Below are 16,504 nucleotides of genomic sequence, written 5' to 3'. Positions count from 1 at the left end.
TGCCGATCAGAAGGTCGGCGGTTCGGATCCCCGCAACGGGGTGAGCTCCCATTGCTCGGTCCCTGCTCCTGCCAACCTAGCAGTTCAAAAGCACGTCAAAGTCCAAGTAGATAAATAGGTACCGCTCCGGCGGGAAGGTAAACAGCATTTCCGTGCGCTGCTCTGGTTCTCCAGAAGCGGCTTAGTCATGCTGGCCACATGACCCGGAAGCTGTACGCCGGCTCCCTCGGCCAACAAAGCGAGATGAGCGCCGCAACCCCAAAGTCGGTCACGACTGGACCTAATGGTCAGGGGTCCCTTTACCTTTACCTTATTGTATACTCTGACTGGCAGCACACTCTCCAGGATATCAGGGAGGGTGTCATGTGCAACCTTCAAAAGCTGAAGGTGTTGGAGATGGGAAAGTTTTCAGGAGGCAGCGGGTGGGGACAAGAGTAATTATTATTATTATTATTATTATTATTATTATTATTAGATTTATATAAGTAGTGTTTGAGTAAAGCAGTGAAAGTGAGTAGCTGTCAGGCTTCAGGGACTCGGCTCCCCCCCCCCCCCCCCCGGCAGTAGATAAGCAGAACAAAGCGATAGGAGTCTCTTACCAGTTAGAAAGTTTAACGAGCACAGCGAGAGAACAAAGAATCCATTCCTAGGATGAAGGTGCTCTCAATTAAGGGTGCCACCCACTTCCCCCCTAGTCACCCCCGTCACTTCTGCATCTTGCAACCTGATCTCAAAAGCACTGTGCTTTTTCTGAGCTGCCTCCTTATCTGCTCTCCTTGACCTTGGGCTGAGCGGATGGACGCTTTCCAGTGAAAGTGAATCTGTTAACTCTTTTTCTCTCGTTCAGTTCTTCTCCTAGCTCAGGGGTCAGCAACCTTTTTCAGCCATGGGCCGGTCCAGTGTCCCTCAGACCTTGTGGGGGGCCGGACTATATTTTGAAGGGAAAAAATGAACGAATTCCTATGCCCCACAAATAACCCAGAGATGCATTTTAAATAAAAGGACACATTCTACTCATGTAAAAACACGCTGATTCCTGGACCGTCTGCAGACCGGATTGAAAAGGCGATTGGGCCACATCCGGTCCACAGGCCTTAGGTTGCCTACCCATGTCCTAGCTGTTCACCACCCAGTTCTTCGGTCTTCTGAACTATGTCCCTCTGCAAACCACTGTTCCAAATCTATACTGTCCCACTGCTCCTGGGAAGATTCAGGAGCAGGGGGAGGCTCCCACCGTTCTTCCTCTTTACCGCCCTCCTCAGCACAGCCCCTGACATCAGCAGGTTATTTTCTCTCTCAAACACACAACATATGAACACTGCCTGTCTCGTATCACAAGCTTTACTACTACTACTACTACTACTACTACTACTACTACTACTACTAAATTTTATTTATACCCCGCCCTCCCCAGCCAAGGCCAGGCTCAGGGCGGCTAACAAGCAATAATAAAAACAAGTTGAATGAATACAACTTAAAAACAAGATTAAAATACAACATTAAAACATTAAAATGCAGCCTCATCACAGGAGGAAAAAGGAAAAAGAAAAAGGGAGAGGGAATCAAATCGGCTCCAAGCCAAAGGCCAGGCGGAACAACTCTGTCTTACGGGCCCTGCGGAAAGAAATCAGATCCTGCAGCTCCCTGGTCTCATGAGACAGAGCGTTCCAGCAGGCCGGAGCCAGTGTTGAAAAGGCCCTGGCTCTGGTTGAGGCTAATCTAGCTTCCTTAGGGCCCGAGACCTCTAGGGTGTTGCTATTTATGGACCTTAAGGTCCTCTGTGGGGCATACCGGGAGAGGCGGTCCCGTAGGTATGAGGGTCCTAGGAACATACTTTTAAAAGAAAGCAAGCTGGGAATCTAGGACTTATGGTTCCTCCATCGCTGTAGATGCCCATCTATGGATGGAAGGAGGCAAATGGCAGCTGAGTGGAGCTGAAGGGGTGGGCCTCCCTGTCTCCCCTTTCCCTCATGATAGTGTTGGCTCAAGGGTTCATCCCAGTAAATCACTACAAAGTATTAAAATGCCTGGAATGCTTGGGGAGGTTTGCAGAGGAGAGCCCATTTTCACCAAATTCCTCCTGTCTCTTTCTCCTTCCCTTAAAAAATAAAAAGCGATGAGATAGGGGAAAAACTTGAGCGAGTGAACGAGAGAGAATTGATGGCAGTTACCCTGATGTGATCCACTTTAGATTAGACTAGGGCCCACCAGTTGAAGACAAACAGCCTGAGGCGAAGGTGTGATGTTTTGTTGACCGATGTTGCTTCTTGCCTGTGATACGAAGCCATGCCAGGAGCCCATTGAGTTTAAGATTGCTTTTTCTCCTCCAGTCTTGGTTTGCCATGAAGATGCGGAGGGAAAATAATTGATGCCTGTTCGCAGGGAGTCTGGCTCCTCTGGCGTGCTTCTCTTTCACTCCTCTCTTCCAGTCTTAAGTTCCATTTTTTAAAAGGGGAGAGTGTAGCTTGATAGGAGGATCATTTGGAGTCCATGGCCTGCCCCGCCTTTGGGCACATAGTCATTAGACGACTGTGAGTGTGAGCAGGAGATTGTGGCAGCCTCAGGAGGAGTCAGGAATAGCAGGGGTGGGTGGTGGTGGGAGCTGAAGGGTTTAGCAGTTGCCTTTCCTAGGAAAGCCAGCGTTGCACACAGATCAAGAGTTCCTAAGCACTGAAAAGATTACGGTACCCCATTTGTAATTCAAAATGAACCCAACGAGAAACGGAAAGACAACTTTTTGCTTTTTTGAAACGACAGGAGACTTGACGCGTGTGCCAAAATGCATGTGCATTCGTGTTATACGCAACCCATGGTGGGATCTGATTTCAAGGTGCTGGTTTTAACCTTTAAAGCCCTATACGGCCTCGGACCCTCGGACCTATGGGACCGCCTTTCCTGGTATGTCCCACGGAGGACCTTCCAGTCTTCAAATAAAAACATATTAGAGATCCCGGGCCACAGAGAGGTTAGGCTGGCATCAACCAGAGCCAGGGCTATTTCAGCCATGGCCCCGATCTGGTGGAACGCTCTGTCACAAGAGACTAGGGCCCTGTGGGACTTGACATCTTTCTGCAGGGCCTGCAAGACGGAGCTGTTCCACCAGGCCTTTGGCCAAGGCACAGCCTGACCCCCTCCTTTGGTAATTCTTCACAGAACTCTAGCCCAATGGTTGCCATCAATTTGATTCAGAATTGACTTTAGAATGAACTGATTTTAGAATGTATTTTAATTAATTGATTGTGATTTTATGTAAACTGTGTTACTTTTACTGTTGTTAGCTGCTCTGAGCCCGGCTTCGGCTGGGGAAGGCGGGATATAAATAAAATTTTATTATTTTATTATTTATTATTATTATTCATAGAATAGTTTGTAGAGTTGGAAGGGTCCCTGAGGGTCATCTAGTCCAACCCCTGGAATGCAGGGATATTTTGCCCAGTGTGGTGGGGCTCGAACCTGTGACCCCGAGATTAAGTGTCTTGTGCTGTACCAATTTCCTCATGGTCTTTAAATCTACGTTGGTAGGATGGCCCCCCTGGTTTCTTTTTGGGTTTGGTTTTGGTGGGGAATACATAACGATAAAAAGAGAACAGGAAAAAATGGGGAAAGATGGCACAATGGAGTATAAGGAAGTCTAACAAAGTTCTGGTTTTCACCATGATATCCACACTGGTGCTTTAAAAAATAAATACTAAATCCTTTCAAAAACTTCTCAATTTATGTGTGTGTTCCTGCTTCGCTGGTGCCCGAAGCATCTACTTAGTCTGCCCATTGGGTAACCTAGCACTGCTTGCTCCCTGAGCAAAGGCACTAAGAGTAGGATGGAGTGTGAGACGAGAGCAGCCTCAGCTTTGCAATACATTGGGGCTTCCGAGACCAGCTGGTGTTCCTTGGCGGGGGGTCTTGGCGAGCTCAAGGCCAACGCCCACCCAGATTTGCTAGCCACACTGAGGTCCAGCTCCGAAGGGCCTTCTGGTGGTTCCCTCACTGCAAGAATTAAAGTTGCAGGGAACCAGGCAGAGGGCCTTCGCAGGAGTCGCGTCCCTGTGGAATACCCTCCCATCAGATGTCAAGGAGATAAATGACTGTGCAACTGAAGGCATCCCTGTATCAGGAAGTTTTTAATATTGGATGCTTTTATATATACTAGGGCCCTGCGGGACCTGACATCTTTCCGCAGGGCCTGCAAGACAGAGTTGTTCCACCAGGCCTTTGGTCAGGGCGCAGCCTGACTCCCTCCTCTGGCAACCTGCACAGAATTTTGCTTAACGGTTGCCATCAACTTGATTTTAATTAATTTTTATAATGAAATATTTTTAGAATGTTGGATTAGTTGATTGTTTGATTATTTGATTGTTGTTAGCCGCCCTGAGCCCGGCTTCGGCTGGGGAGGGCGGGATATAAATAAAATTTATTATTATTATTATTATTATTATTATTATTATTATTATTATTATTATTATTATTTGTTGGAAGCCTCCCAGAGTGGCTGGAGCAACCCAGTCAGATGGGTACAAATAATAAAAATTTTATTGTTACTATTAGTCGAAAAGCAGGATATAAATCTACGAAATACATAATTTTTAAAAAGCAAACAGTACCTCAGGTTCTTCATGTTTTTGAGCAAGAGAAGAGGTCAGTGCTCTGCTGTTGAGCAGATGGCAATGGGGACTGAGACATAGCTAAGGGTTAGAGCCCAAGCATTCCGCTTTGAAGGCATCAGGTTCAATCCCCAGCATCTCGCTAAAAAATGAATCTCAGGTGGACTTTTTGTGGGAGACTCCAGAGAGCGTGCTGCTGATCGGAGTAGACCAGCATTTGCCAACTTGCTGCCCTCCAGATGTTTTGGGCTTCAACTCCCATCAGCCACACGGCGCAACTGCAGTGGCTGATGGGAGTTGTAGTTCAAAACGTCTGGAGGACTCGCAAGTGTTCAGATGCTCCACTGGACAGTACGAGACTGGGTGAACAAGTCGTCTTACTATACAGAAGCTTTATGTGTTCATGGGAAAGCCACACCCACACTGTGGTTTCATTGGGGAGGCCCAGATTCACACACCCTATTCAGTAACAGAACAGTACCGAGTGACCAGTCACCTTTTTTCAGCCTAACCTGCTTCACAAGATGGTTGTGAGGATCAAGAGGAGGGAGGAGTGCTGCTCTTTGGATTGATGGGTGGGGCAGAAGATGTAAATAAAAAGGGCTGCCCTCCATCCTGGTTGCATGCACTCAGAAGGAAGTCCGGTTGAACTCATTGGGGTTCATTTCCCCAGGTGGGTGGGGTTAGGCTCGCAGCCTGAGCTCTGACCAGTGTGGTTTCCATTACAGGAAGCGAGTGGCTGAAGATGATGGGCCGTCCACCAGCACAGCTGCAAAGAAAGAGAAGAAGAGCACAGGCTTTGGGGACTTCAGCTCCTGGTAGGGACCAAAAACCCAACCATAACCAAGCCTGGACTCTGGACAGAGAAAGCCCAAGTTGTACATCTTCCCTGCAGCAGGCAAAGGAACCCAAACCCAACCAGTTCAAGACAATTTCCTAACATGGTTTAAGTCAGATTTCTTTGCCCTTTCTCGAGCCCTTCTCAGGAAGAACCGTTTTGCTTTTTCCGTGAGCTGCTGTGCTCCCTAATTCAAGGAGGACTCTTAATGCTTTGTTGCTCAGTAGATTTATCAGCAGAACATGAGAGGATGCTAAAAACAGATGAATGAGTGAGGTTCTATTCCCGGCTTAAATGGGTAATTGCCAGATTTCAGAGGAGGCGGCGAGAGCATTAGAGCTGTACCCTTGTTGCAGGAGACACATAACCCTTTACGCCTTCCCAGTTTTAATTTGTAAACACCGCCTGAGCATCCTCCCTCCATTTCACACCTCCCACTGCACTGTATGAGAGCAACCTTACTGCTGCTTAGAAGCATCCACCCCTTCTCTCTGTGGGCTCTGGGATCATAACAGAGCTGCAGCTGTCCAGTGTCCTCTCAGGAATACAGCTCCGAGCTACCAGGTTTGACGGAGGGATCTGCATCAGTTCGGTTCAGAACTTCTGCTTGCAGGCACAAATCGAAGCTCCACTGTCCCCCCCCCCCTCATTTCTGATGTGCAGCATGAAGAGGTTGCAGCCCAGTTAGAAAAATGACCTCTCACTTTAAGAAGCACAGGGACCAGACTGGAGGATTTGCTCACTCCTTTGCCCACATTTTTAATCCTTTGCAAATTCCCTCCAAGTGCTTTTGACCCTTTGGGGTGACCCTTAGGAGGAGAATCAGCTAGAAGATGCCATTTGGAGAGGAATCGGTCAGCAAGGAGCAGCTTGAGCCTTCTCTCTGCTTGAAGCTAGCCCCTCCTAAACCTACTATCCCCATTAACAAAAATGGCCGCCCGGCAGTCACTGTGTACATTTCTGTGCAATGCGCATTCTGCCCTTTCTGCTAAATATGGGCAGAGTTAAGGTGTGCCTGGAGCCCCACATTGCTTAGAAGCATTGGCTGAGTGAATGCCAAATGCCAGTTTATAGTCCAATGGAGACAAGTTTGCTTATGTATATATGTATTTCTATTTTCATACAATTCAAAAATTATATTTATAGGTAAAGAAAAGAAGTATCCCCACCACCACCGGCACAGATATGTGCAACTTTTCTAGCTGTCTGGATTGCAGGAAATCAGTCAAAAGGGCTCGCTGTTAGCAGGAAGTTGTAATAAAAGAAAGACGCTAGCTAGACTGTCATTATTTGTTTTTACTCATTGGCCTTGTTCACATGTAACAGTAAACCGTAGTCAGTAATAAACCATGGCTTACTCTGAACAAGCAGTGTGCTGCTTAGTCACTTCCTCTCTGTTCTGCCTTGTCCTCTCTGGGAGAAACGAACGATGAGTTCTGAGTCTAACATAATACTGAATCAAGCTTTGTGGTTCGTTTCTCCCCCAGACTGGCAGGGTGGAGCAAAAGGAGTGAACTGGTTTTTGGGCACCAGAAGTTGCTAATGATGGGTTACTGTTATGTGCTACCTGGGCCGGTATCCAAAAGCAGTGAAACCACCTCTTGGCGAAAGTTGCCCAAATAATGTGGCCAGTCCGACTTCTCCACTTCTGATGTACAGACCACACCCTCCCTGGGAGCCTGCCTAGAATATTTAAATGATCTTTGCAGACTGAGCAACAGGGATTGCTGCTAAAAGACTGGCTCCAAATTTCATCCACCCACAGACCATCATAATAGCAGCACCCTGGCCAGACACATTGGAGTATTTACTTCTACTGCTTGGACTGATCAACTGAAATCCCTTGGCAAGAAGTGAGGACCTCTTGCTCGAGAAAATATTTTTTTATATCGCAGTACCATCTTGTTTATGAAGAAAGAAAACATCAAGTCACCTTGACACAAAATTGTAGCAGGACAATTTCTGTGATACAGTGCTTTTTTTCCATTAAAGATTTAAATTTTCATTTGCTTCCTGCTTTCCCGTTCAGTTTTTCCGGGACCCTGCCAAAACTCTTTTGTTTGGCTTGCCAGGAAATGAGTCACCTATATTTTCTAAGATTCTTCCTGGAGCCTTGATTTCTTTTGAGGAAATGGTTTGCAGCTCTATAAGGAATTCAGCCTTGTTTGAAAAGATGAACATGGAGCCTTCAGTTTATTTGCTGTGTGTGTGTTTAAAGCAGAGACAAGAAGTGTCAACAGCTGGCCTTCTGGGCGGCTGGTGTGAGGAGCCTAGTGCACCAGAAAAGTCCACTGCCTTGAGTCCAAGCCTGTCGCTACTGCTGTTTACTTAAAAGCTATCTTCTTCTTTAGTGATCACTCATAGCCGAGTAAGATTGTCTTCCATGAACACGGTTTTAACAGTGAAACCGTGAGGGACTGTGGAGGCCAATTCTGGATCCACACGTCCTTCCACAGTGGGGACATAGGTTTCTGGGCGGAAGTTGATCACGGTGAGAGTTTGCCAAGCGTACCTTCCTCTTAGCACATTTCTCCCTTTCGGCCTGAGTTCAAGCGTCTTCAAAGCCCATGACACCTTTGGTAAAGGCTGTTCTCCAATTGGAGCGCTCGCAGGCCAGTGTTTCCCAGTTGTCGGTGTCTGTACTAGATTTTTGAAGATTTGCCTTGAGAGAGTCTTTAAACCTCTTTTGTTGACCACCAGCATTACACTTTCCATTTGTAAGTTCGGAATACAGTCATACCTCATGTTGCATCTGCTTACAGGGTTAAGAAGTTCTGAGTGACGTCTCACATTCAGAGGCGGGCATAGAACACTGAGAAAGGGGAGTGTTTTATGTGTCTCAGAGAGAGACAGTGGGAGCTGAGTCTGCTCAAGGAACGCACCGGGAAAATGAGTTGCGTGTCTCCGGGAGAGTTATGATTTGTTGTTTTTGTACGAGATTAAAGCTCTTTGTAAGATAAGGAAAGACACCGAGCGTCTGACTGATTTACTGCACACATGGCAATCATCGCATTGCTTCTACCGCTGTGTACTTCACTCTGCTAACTGCAGCTGGGGGCCCGGAGGGAGCAGAGACACGCAGGGAAGCGTGTGGGCTCCAGGGGCAAGCGAAGCTGCCAGTCAATTTCGCCAAAGTTTTCGTGTTGCGTCTCGCGGCAACCCGGAAGTACCGGAACGGGTTACTTCCGGGTTTTGCCACTTGTGCAGAAGCGCTACATCGCACCATGCGCATGCGCAGACACGGCGCTTTGGCTTGCGTCAGTTCTGTGTTATGGACGGGCCTCCGGAACGGATCCCATCCGTAACATGAGGTTCCACTGTAGAGTAGTTGCTTTGGAATACAATAATCAGGCACCCACACAACATGACCAGTCCAGTGAAGTTGATGTTGAAGAATCATTGCTTCGGCACTGGCATTAGTTCACCTGTCTTCCCAAGTGACGTGTACAATTTTTCGGAGATACTGTTGATGGAATCTTTTCAAATATACACAATTTCACCTAAACGTGTGGTGCCTTGGAACGTAACCCCCGCTTAAATTGGGAATTGCCTGTACTGCATCCAAACTGTGTGCAAGGATGCCATACTTGGAAAAGGGAAAAGATGGTTTAAAATGAATTCTGATTAAATGCCTGGAAATAACAACAGAGTGGGAGCCTGCTTGACTTCAGCCGGTGGGGAGTTCCATGAAATGGAGCCTACATTTCTAAAAGCATGGCTCCTGGTACGTATGAGTCATTCATCGGAGCTATGAGGGACCACAAACAGTGACTCCCCTGTAGACCTCAGGGATATAAGAGGTTAGAGGTATCCTGGACCCAAGATGCCTAGTTGCTCACCTGTCCCCTGAGCAGCAGTCCAGACTGATCCCAACCCCAAAGAGAAGGAATCACTACTTGGTCATCTGTCATAACTCTAGAGGTGTGTGTCGTTGTTTGTGAAAGTTACTGCTTTGGAGAGCCTCACACCAAATACCTCCCAAAATCTGTAACCAGCCCTCCTTCACTTTTTTTCTGTTCTCCTCTGTCCTCACAGAAGGCGGCTTCCTGGGGCAGGGGGTAGAATATATCAGGGTTGAACAGAAGATGCAGTAATTAGACTATATAAGCCAAACCGGTGCTTTAAAAACGGACAGCACTATTACAAAGGAAAAAGCAGGTTTTAGCAGGAGCAAAGGTCTGATGAGCAAAAGGAAATCAAAACAGTCTACATCAAAAGTGCTTCTGAAACAAGAGGCTTGCTACCTGGAACTGAATACAGAATCACCCAGATGTATGAAGCAGAAGACGAGAGAGAGAGTGTGTTTATAAAGAAAAGCAATTAATTCTGTTTGCTGCAGATTGGTTTTCAATTTGTGGCTGGACATGCAAGAGGAAATAGTTATCTTGAAGAAGACAGGCAGTGCCTCTTTCCGTGTGACTTTAGAACCTCTCGCTCAAAATCATTGATCAGCTAAACAAAAGAGGGTTGGGAAGGGATGAAAGCTGGCAGAAACTATTTCTTACCCTAATTGGTGACACTTTCAGGCACTATGTAACTGAGGACTTGTTCATGAGTCACAGTGACGCCACAACATGTGACTGTCTTCCGTTTGAAAGCCATAAATTCTGCTTCAGATGGCCTTATATTCCAGGGCTTAACTGCAGCCTGAGCTTAGCTCAGGGTTTCCCAAACTTGGGTCTCCAGCTGATTTTGGACTACAACTCCCATCATCCATAGGTAACAGGACCAGTGGTCAAGGATGATGGGAATTGTAGTCCAACAACAGCTGGCGATCCAAGTTTGGGAAACGCTGGCCTAGCAGGTGCTTATTACTACCGCTGTGCCAGGGAAAAGTTTGCCTGCTTAACTTGTGCACCAGAAGTTCCTGTTTAAAAGTACTTCAACAAAACATGGCTGGAGGGTGGGGCTGGGGCTCCAGTGATATACAGTCGCTGGCACTGTAGTCTCCAAAATTGGCTCTATATTTTAAAGCAACAACATTCAAGTGAGCAGTGGAGTAACGCTATAGGGGATCATTATTCAGGAGATCATGTCTATCTTATGCCCTGTTCACAGATCACAGGAGAACACTGTTCCCTTTGTTTATATAAGCACAATCAATATGCATGATGCCTTTACATGCTTGCTTCATTAATTGTGGGGCCCTCCTCCTCAATCTGTGGAAAGAAAAGTAGCTGAAGTTAGCCCTGCCATTGGGCCAACTATCACTGTGCATTGTATCCAGTGCGGTACTATGTTAAAGTCGCCTGTTGGCATAGTTGTTGCTCCGATGGAATGTTGTTATGCAAGGGAAAAAGCAGGTACATCATCAAAATAGTGTGCAACAGATTGCACAAGAATCAGCTGTTGCAAACTTCTGGTAGTGCAAAAGGTGAGTTGGATTCCTTTAGTGGGCCACATTTAAACCTTGTCTTTCCCTGACACTAGGACTCTTGCGCTAGCAGACAGAACATTGGTTATAGCTCTTGACACCTTAAGCTGCTCCATGCCATTTGTCAGAAGAGAAAAAAATATGCATAGGAAGGAATTTGGGTACCACCACTGAAAAGGCTTCGGAAAATATCTTAATTATCTGTTCACCATAGTCATTTATGTCTGATAGTTTTGGGGGGGCTCAAGATGACCAACCATAGTTTCATAAAAGCTGTATTCTTCTCCAGAAGACTCCTAATAGTGGCTGCTATTATCATCATCATCATCATCATCATCATCATCATCTTTATTAGAAAATTTGTATACTGCCCTATACCCATAGATCTTAAGGCAGTTCACAACATAAAACTCTGAATAATAAGTTTATTGTAGCATAGGTTTCTGTGGACTAGAATCAGATGCATGGAGCATCATCCTCAGTTTGCAGGTTATGTATGTACAGGGTTCTGCAGGTAGGTGATTGCAAACTCTGAGATCAGAGGGAAGTGAAGTACAGACAGTAATGTTACTGGGTTATGGAAGTAGGGCAAAGTAAAAAGAAAGAAAAGACAAATATTCCTGTTTCCCTTACAGAATTATATACACAGCTATGGCACTCTTGAAACTTTGCTGTGCTTTTCCTCCCCCCCATTGATCAGATCATAGGTGTCATGGGGAAACCAATTACTTAAATATCCCTATATCAAAGGAAGCTGTCTTGCACTGAGTCAGAGCATTGGCCGTTCTAACACAGTAAAGTCTTACCTTGGTTTTCGAACAGTTTAGTTCTTGAACGTTTTGGCTCCCGAATGCTGGTTTGTGAACTATTTTTGGAAGCCGAACATCTGACGGAGCTTCCTGCAGCCAGTCGGAAGCCGCACTTTGGTTTCCGAACGTTTTGGAAGTCGAACGGACTTCCGGAACGGATTCCGTTCAACTTCCAAGGTATGACTGTATTATCTGCACTGTCTGGCAGTGGCTTTCCAGGTTCTCAGGCAGGGGTCTCCTCTGGGGATTGAACCAGGGACCCTCTTCATGAAGGCAGATGCTCTACCACTGAGCTATGAAACTTTCTAACCTATCCCTCAACACACACTCACTCACTGACTGTAGAGTGGAAAGTACTAATGTCTGGTTTATCAAACTGAATCTGGATGATGAAGATGCCAGTGGTTTGTTTTCAGTTGTGCTGTGGGGGGAAAGGGACAAAGAACTGATAATGAACGGGGTCCTCAAAGATAGGTGCAATAGATGACCACATTTTTAAATTATGTATTTACTTAGAAGCACTTCTGCTCCCCTCTTCAACCAGGACTGTTCCTGCCTGACTACCTAAAGACTCTCCCACAACCCACCCTGGTCCCACACAAGACCATTCAAAATCTATGGTCCCAAATTAATCAAACTGCGCCACTGCTTACTTTGCTTGTTCCTCACAGCTGGCACATTGCAGGACTAAGGGCTGTGCTGCAACCCCCTGCGTCTTCCTGAAGCTGCGAGGGAAGCTTTTGAGGAGATTGGGACAAGTGATTACAGAAAAAGGAGCAAATGCAATGGTGTGTGTTTTTGGCCTGTTTGGCTTCACTTGATGGTCAATGGCCATCATCTGCCATGTGCAAGGACCAAAAGCTTTTATCCGCAAAGGCCTCGCTGAGTTTCTGCCCAGGCTGTTTGCTTATAGCCTCTGGTTCATCAGGTCATAATAAGCCACTGTTGCAGTCCAGTGTATATGTCTTGCTCACTGTTTCAGCCTAGCATGTGGCATGAATCAATCCAATCTCTGTCATCTTCCAGCAAGCTGAAAAACTGCTGCCTTTGAGGATGACCTCACTCCTCTGGGAACAGGCGCCAAAGGAAGTATTGTTTTGCTGCGCTCCCCCCCCCCAATATTCCCCCTCCCCAAAGATGAGGACGATAGCAACTCTGCTGGAAATAGAAAACAAAGAGAGAGGGAGACTGATGGGAAAATCAGGGTGATTTCTCTGAGACATTATGACCCAGTGTATATGCCATTCAAACATAAAAGCCTAAATTGGCTGAAACATAAGATGCGGTTTTAAAATGATGTGCGCGCTCTCTCTCATTCTCCAGTTAAATAACAAGAAAGACGGCAAAAAAACAATTTTATGTCATGCATCTACTGAGATGGGTTTGCTGGCCAAGGCCTTCGCCACCATGCTTCCTGAGCCTCAAACTGGACACCCAATATAATCATCTCTTCGATAAATACAAAGAGAGCTTTGATAACAGCAAATTCGTTCGTACATGAGCGTTTGCACACAGGGGCGGTGCTGTCTCTTCATTTATTTTACAGAATTTTGTAGGGTGCTCAATTGTCGAAAAGGGACGCGGGTGGCGCTGTGGGTTAAACCACAGAGCCTAGGGCTTGCCAATTAGAAGGTCGGCGGTTCGAATCCCCATGACGGGGTGAGCTCCCATTGCTTGGTCCCTGCTCCTGCCAACCTAGCAGTTCAAAAGTACGTCAACGTGCAAGTAGATGAATAGGTACCGCTCCGGTGTTTCCATGCGCTGCTCTGGTTCGCCAGAAGCGGCTTAGTCATGCTGGCCACATGACCCGGAAGCTGTACGCCGGCTCCCTAGGCCAGTAAAGCGAGATGAGCGCCGCAACCCCAGAGTCGGCCACGACTGGACCTAAAGGTCAGGGTCCCTTTACCTTTTACAATTGTCGTAACCTCAAAGGGGTTTGCATAAAAATCCATTGGAATTATTGATAAAAGACTGAAGTGCAAAACAAGCTGGCCACTATCTTGACAATGGGGTAGATGCAGCAGATGGGACTCCAGGGGATTTTTTCCCCAAGGGGGAAGAGATGCCTCCTGAAAGCCAATAGCATCTATTGAGATTACAGAAGAGAAAGCAAACAAGCAGAGAGGTGCCTTGGATTTCACAAGAGCCTAAGCTGTTTTCACACCAACATGCGCACCTCCCACACCACAAATCGTTATGGAGGCCAAGGTTCCATATAGGGCAATCCGTGCTGCTTCTGTCTACAGCCAGCTGTCTGGGTGGCCACCTACGTACATTCCAACCACAGGGATACAGAACTAAGATAAGAGCCACTCGGCTGAATTAGACCCAAGGGGCCTCCTAATCTAGCTTCCTGCTTCCCCCAGGGGCCAGTCGGATGGCTTTGGTGAGCGCATCAGCAGGGCAGCCAAGAGGACAGCCCTTTCCTCCTCTTGCCACCTCCCCAGCCATTGGCATTCAGAAGCATGAGGCTGTTGAATCTGGAAGTGCCATTTGGCAAACCTGACTAATTGCCAGCAGCTTTTCCTCCATGAATTTCTCAGCTCCTCTTTCAAAATAAGGGTGGGTTGGTGGCGGAGGGGAACCTCTGGCCCTCCAGATGTTGGTGACTTACAACTCCTATTAGCTTCAGCAAACATGGCCAATGACCAGGGAGGTGATGGAAGCGGTTGTCCATAAGGCCCAATTTCTCCATCCGCTGCATGTTTTATAAACTTCCTATTGCGGCTATCTTTCTTTCTAAGCAAATGAAGCCCCAAATATTGTTGCCTTTTCTGATAGGGCAGGCACTCTGATTCCTTGATCGTTTCTGCTCCCTTTTCCAGTGAAACAGATTTATTTTATTTTTAAATGGTGCAACCCAGAGCCGTCTATAATATTCTAAGTATAGCCGCATCGTAGATTTGTATAAGGGTGTTATAAACATATCAGCGGCTTTATTTTAAAATCTCTTCCCTAATGCTTTTAGCTATTTTTGTGAGAGCTCAGTTCCGGCAAATTTTAATCATTCCAAAGACCTCCCTGTCCCAAAAGGCAATAGTTTATGTGATCAAGAGCCACCCAGATACTTAACATGAACGGGTTACTCAAGAGGGTCACAGCGGTTTAAATCCTAAAAATGTAGGAAGAACCCTATAGGATCAGAGCAATGTTGAAGAGCTCTTTTGGAATCTAGTGCGGCATCTGGCTTCCACGGTAGCCGACTGATGCCTCTGGGAAGCCCTCAAGTAGACAATGGTTCAATCCTTAAGTTGTTGCTGCCAACAATTCATGAACTCCCATCATACTAGAACTCATGGAGGTTCAATGAAGCTGGTTGTTGGAAGGTTCAGGATAAAATTAAGTACACAGCACATAAACTAAGGAACTCTTCTCTCACACAGGTGGCAGTGATGGCCACCAACTTGGATGGCTTTAAAAGAAAGCCAGTGTGGTGTAGTGGTTAAGAGCGGTAGTCTCGTAATCTGGAGAACCGGGTTCGCGTCTCCGCTCCTCCACATGCAGCTGCTGGGTGACCTTGGGCCAGTCACACTTCTTTGAAGTCTCTCAGCCTCGCTCACCTCACAGAGTGTTTGTTGTGGAGGAGGAAGGGAAAGGAGAATATTAGCCGCTTTGAGACTCCTTAAAGGGAGTGAAAGGCACGATATCAAATCCAAACTCTTCTTCTTCTTCTAAAAGAGGATTGGACAAGTTCCTGGAGGATCAGGCAATCAGTGGCTACTAGCCATTATGGAGGTATTCTCTTTTTCCACATTTGGCCTTTGGGGAGGCAGTAAGGTTTCTGAAAGCCAGTTGCTGGAAACCATAATAGGTGAGAGCACTATTGGGCTCAAGTCCTGCTTGCAGGTTTCTCATTGGCGCACCTGGGATCAGGCCAATAGCCCATCCAGTCCAGCATTCTGTTCTCAGTGTGGCCAGTGTGCAAGCAGGACCTGAGCACAACATTATTTGTCCCCCTTGTGATTTTCCAGCATCTGGCATTCAGACGCATGTTGCCTCCCTCCCAACAGTGGAAATGGAACACAGCTTCATCCACCTTGCATTTGTCTAATCTCTCTAGGTAACTTAAACGTTGAGCTGCTAACAGCTTTTACACAGCATCCATGTTGTGTCAAGGTCCAAAAGTGTCCAATTGCCATTATCTTTTGTAATTATGTTTTGGCTTTAGTGTAGAGAGAGAAGAGAAGAGAAGAGAAGAGAAGAGAAGAGAAGAGAAGAGAAAGAAAGAAAGAAAGAAAGAAAGAAAGAAAGAAAGAAAGAAAGAAAGAAAGACAATACAAAGTTGAGGAGTGTGGGTGGAAAATTACAGTGACCAATACTTGGTGCTCCCGCTTAGCCGTAAAATTTATGAGTCATGTGTTTTCCTGACAGCAAGCAATGCTGCAGCTGTCCTTGGAAGGAAGTTGTACTGGTGAACCCTTTCCCAAGGCCTCCGAGGATATGGCTCTGAGTGAACACCTTTGCTCCTTCTGGTGTTATTTCCCCAACAGAAGCCTCTATAGAAGAAGTGGAGGGACTTTTTCCAGCAGTTGAAGGCTGCTTAATTTGTCAAAGGGCTGCATGCTGGTAGTGAATGGAGCCAGAAATGGTGGGGTCAGGGCAGCCCTTTCTCTCTGCCCTGCCTATGCTTCAGTTTTGAGAAGCAAACACTCGTTTTTACAGAGCCCCTGGGGAAGGTTTTATTTTGAGCACAGCGGGCTTGACATCATTTTATGCATCTTGAAAATTTATCCTCTATTGACTCTGGTTGGATTCCTTCCCTTCTTCTGCAAATCCATGGGCAGTCTTCAGACATGCGATCCTCTGCCTTATATGGGGTGGAAAAAATAGGCTCTCTTTAACTTTTGCCTCTTTCCCTGTGAAAGGACCATCTGCAGGCAGGCAG

At 46.5% G+C, this 16,504-nt stretch overlaps 1 protein-coding gene across 1 annotated transcript in view; it reads left to right on the top strand.

Moving 5' to 3' along the window:
* Nucleotides 1–7,446, top strand: part of PPIL2 (peptidylprolyl isomerase like 2) — a 77,384-nt gene extending 69,938 nt beyond the window's left edge. The window contains exon 20 of the mRNA XM_083590293.1: nucleotides 5,327–7,446. Within this exon, the coding sequence (XP_083446419.1) occupies nucleotides 5,327–5,420 (94 nt within the window). The 3' untranslated portion in view covers nucleotides 5,421–7,446. The remainder of the gene's footprint in view (nucleotides 1–5,326) is intronic.
* The last annotated feature ends 9,058 nt before the right edge of the window (nucleotides 7,447–16,504 follow it).

Source organism: Podarcis filfolensis (assembly GCF_964270895.1).
Source record: "Podarcis filfolensis genome assembly, chromosome: 16".
Taxonomy (NCBI): domain Eukaryota; kingdom Metazoa; phylum Chordata; class Lepidosauria; order Squamata; family Lacertidae; genus Podarcis; species Podarcis filfolensis.
This window is presented reverse-complemented; position numbering and strand designations above follow the sequence as displayed.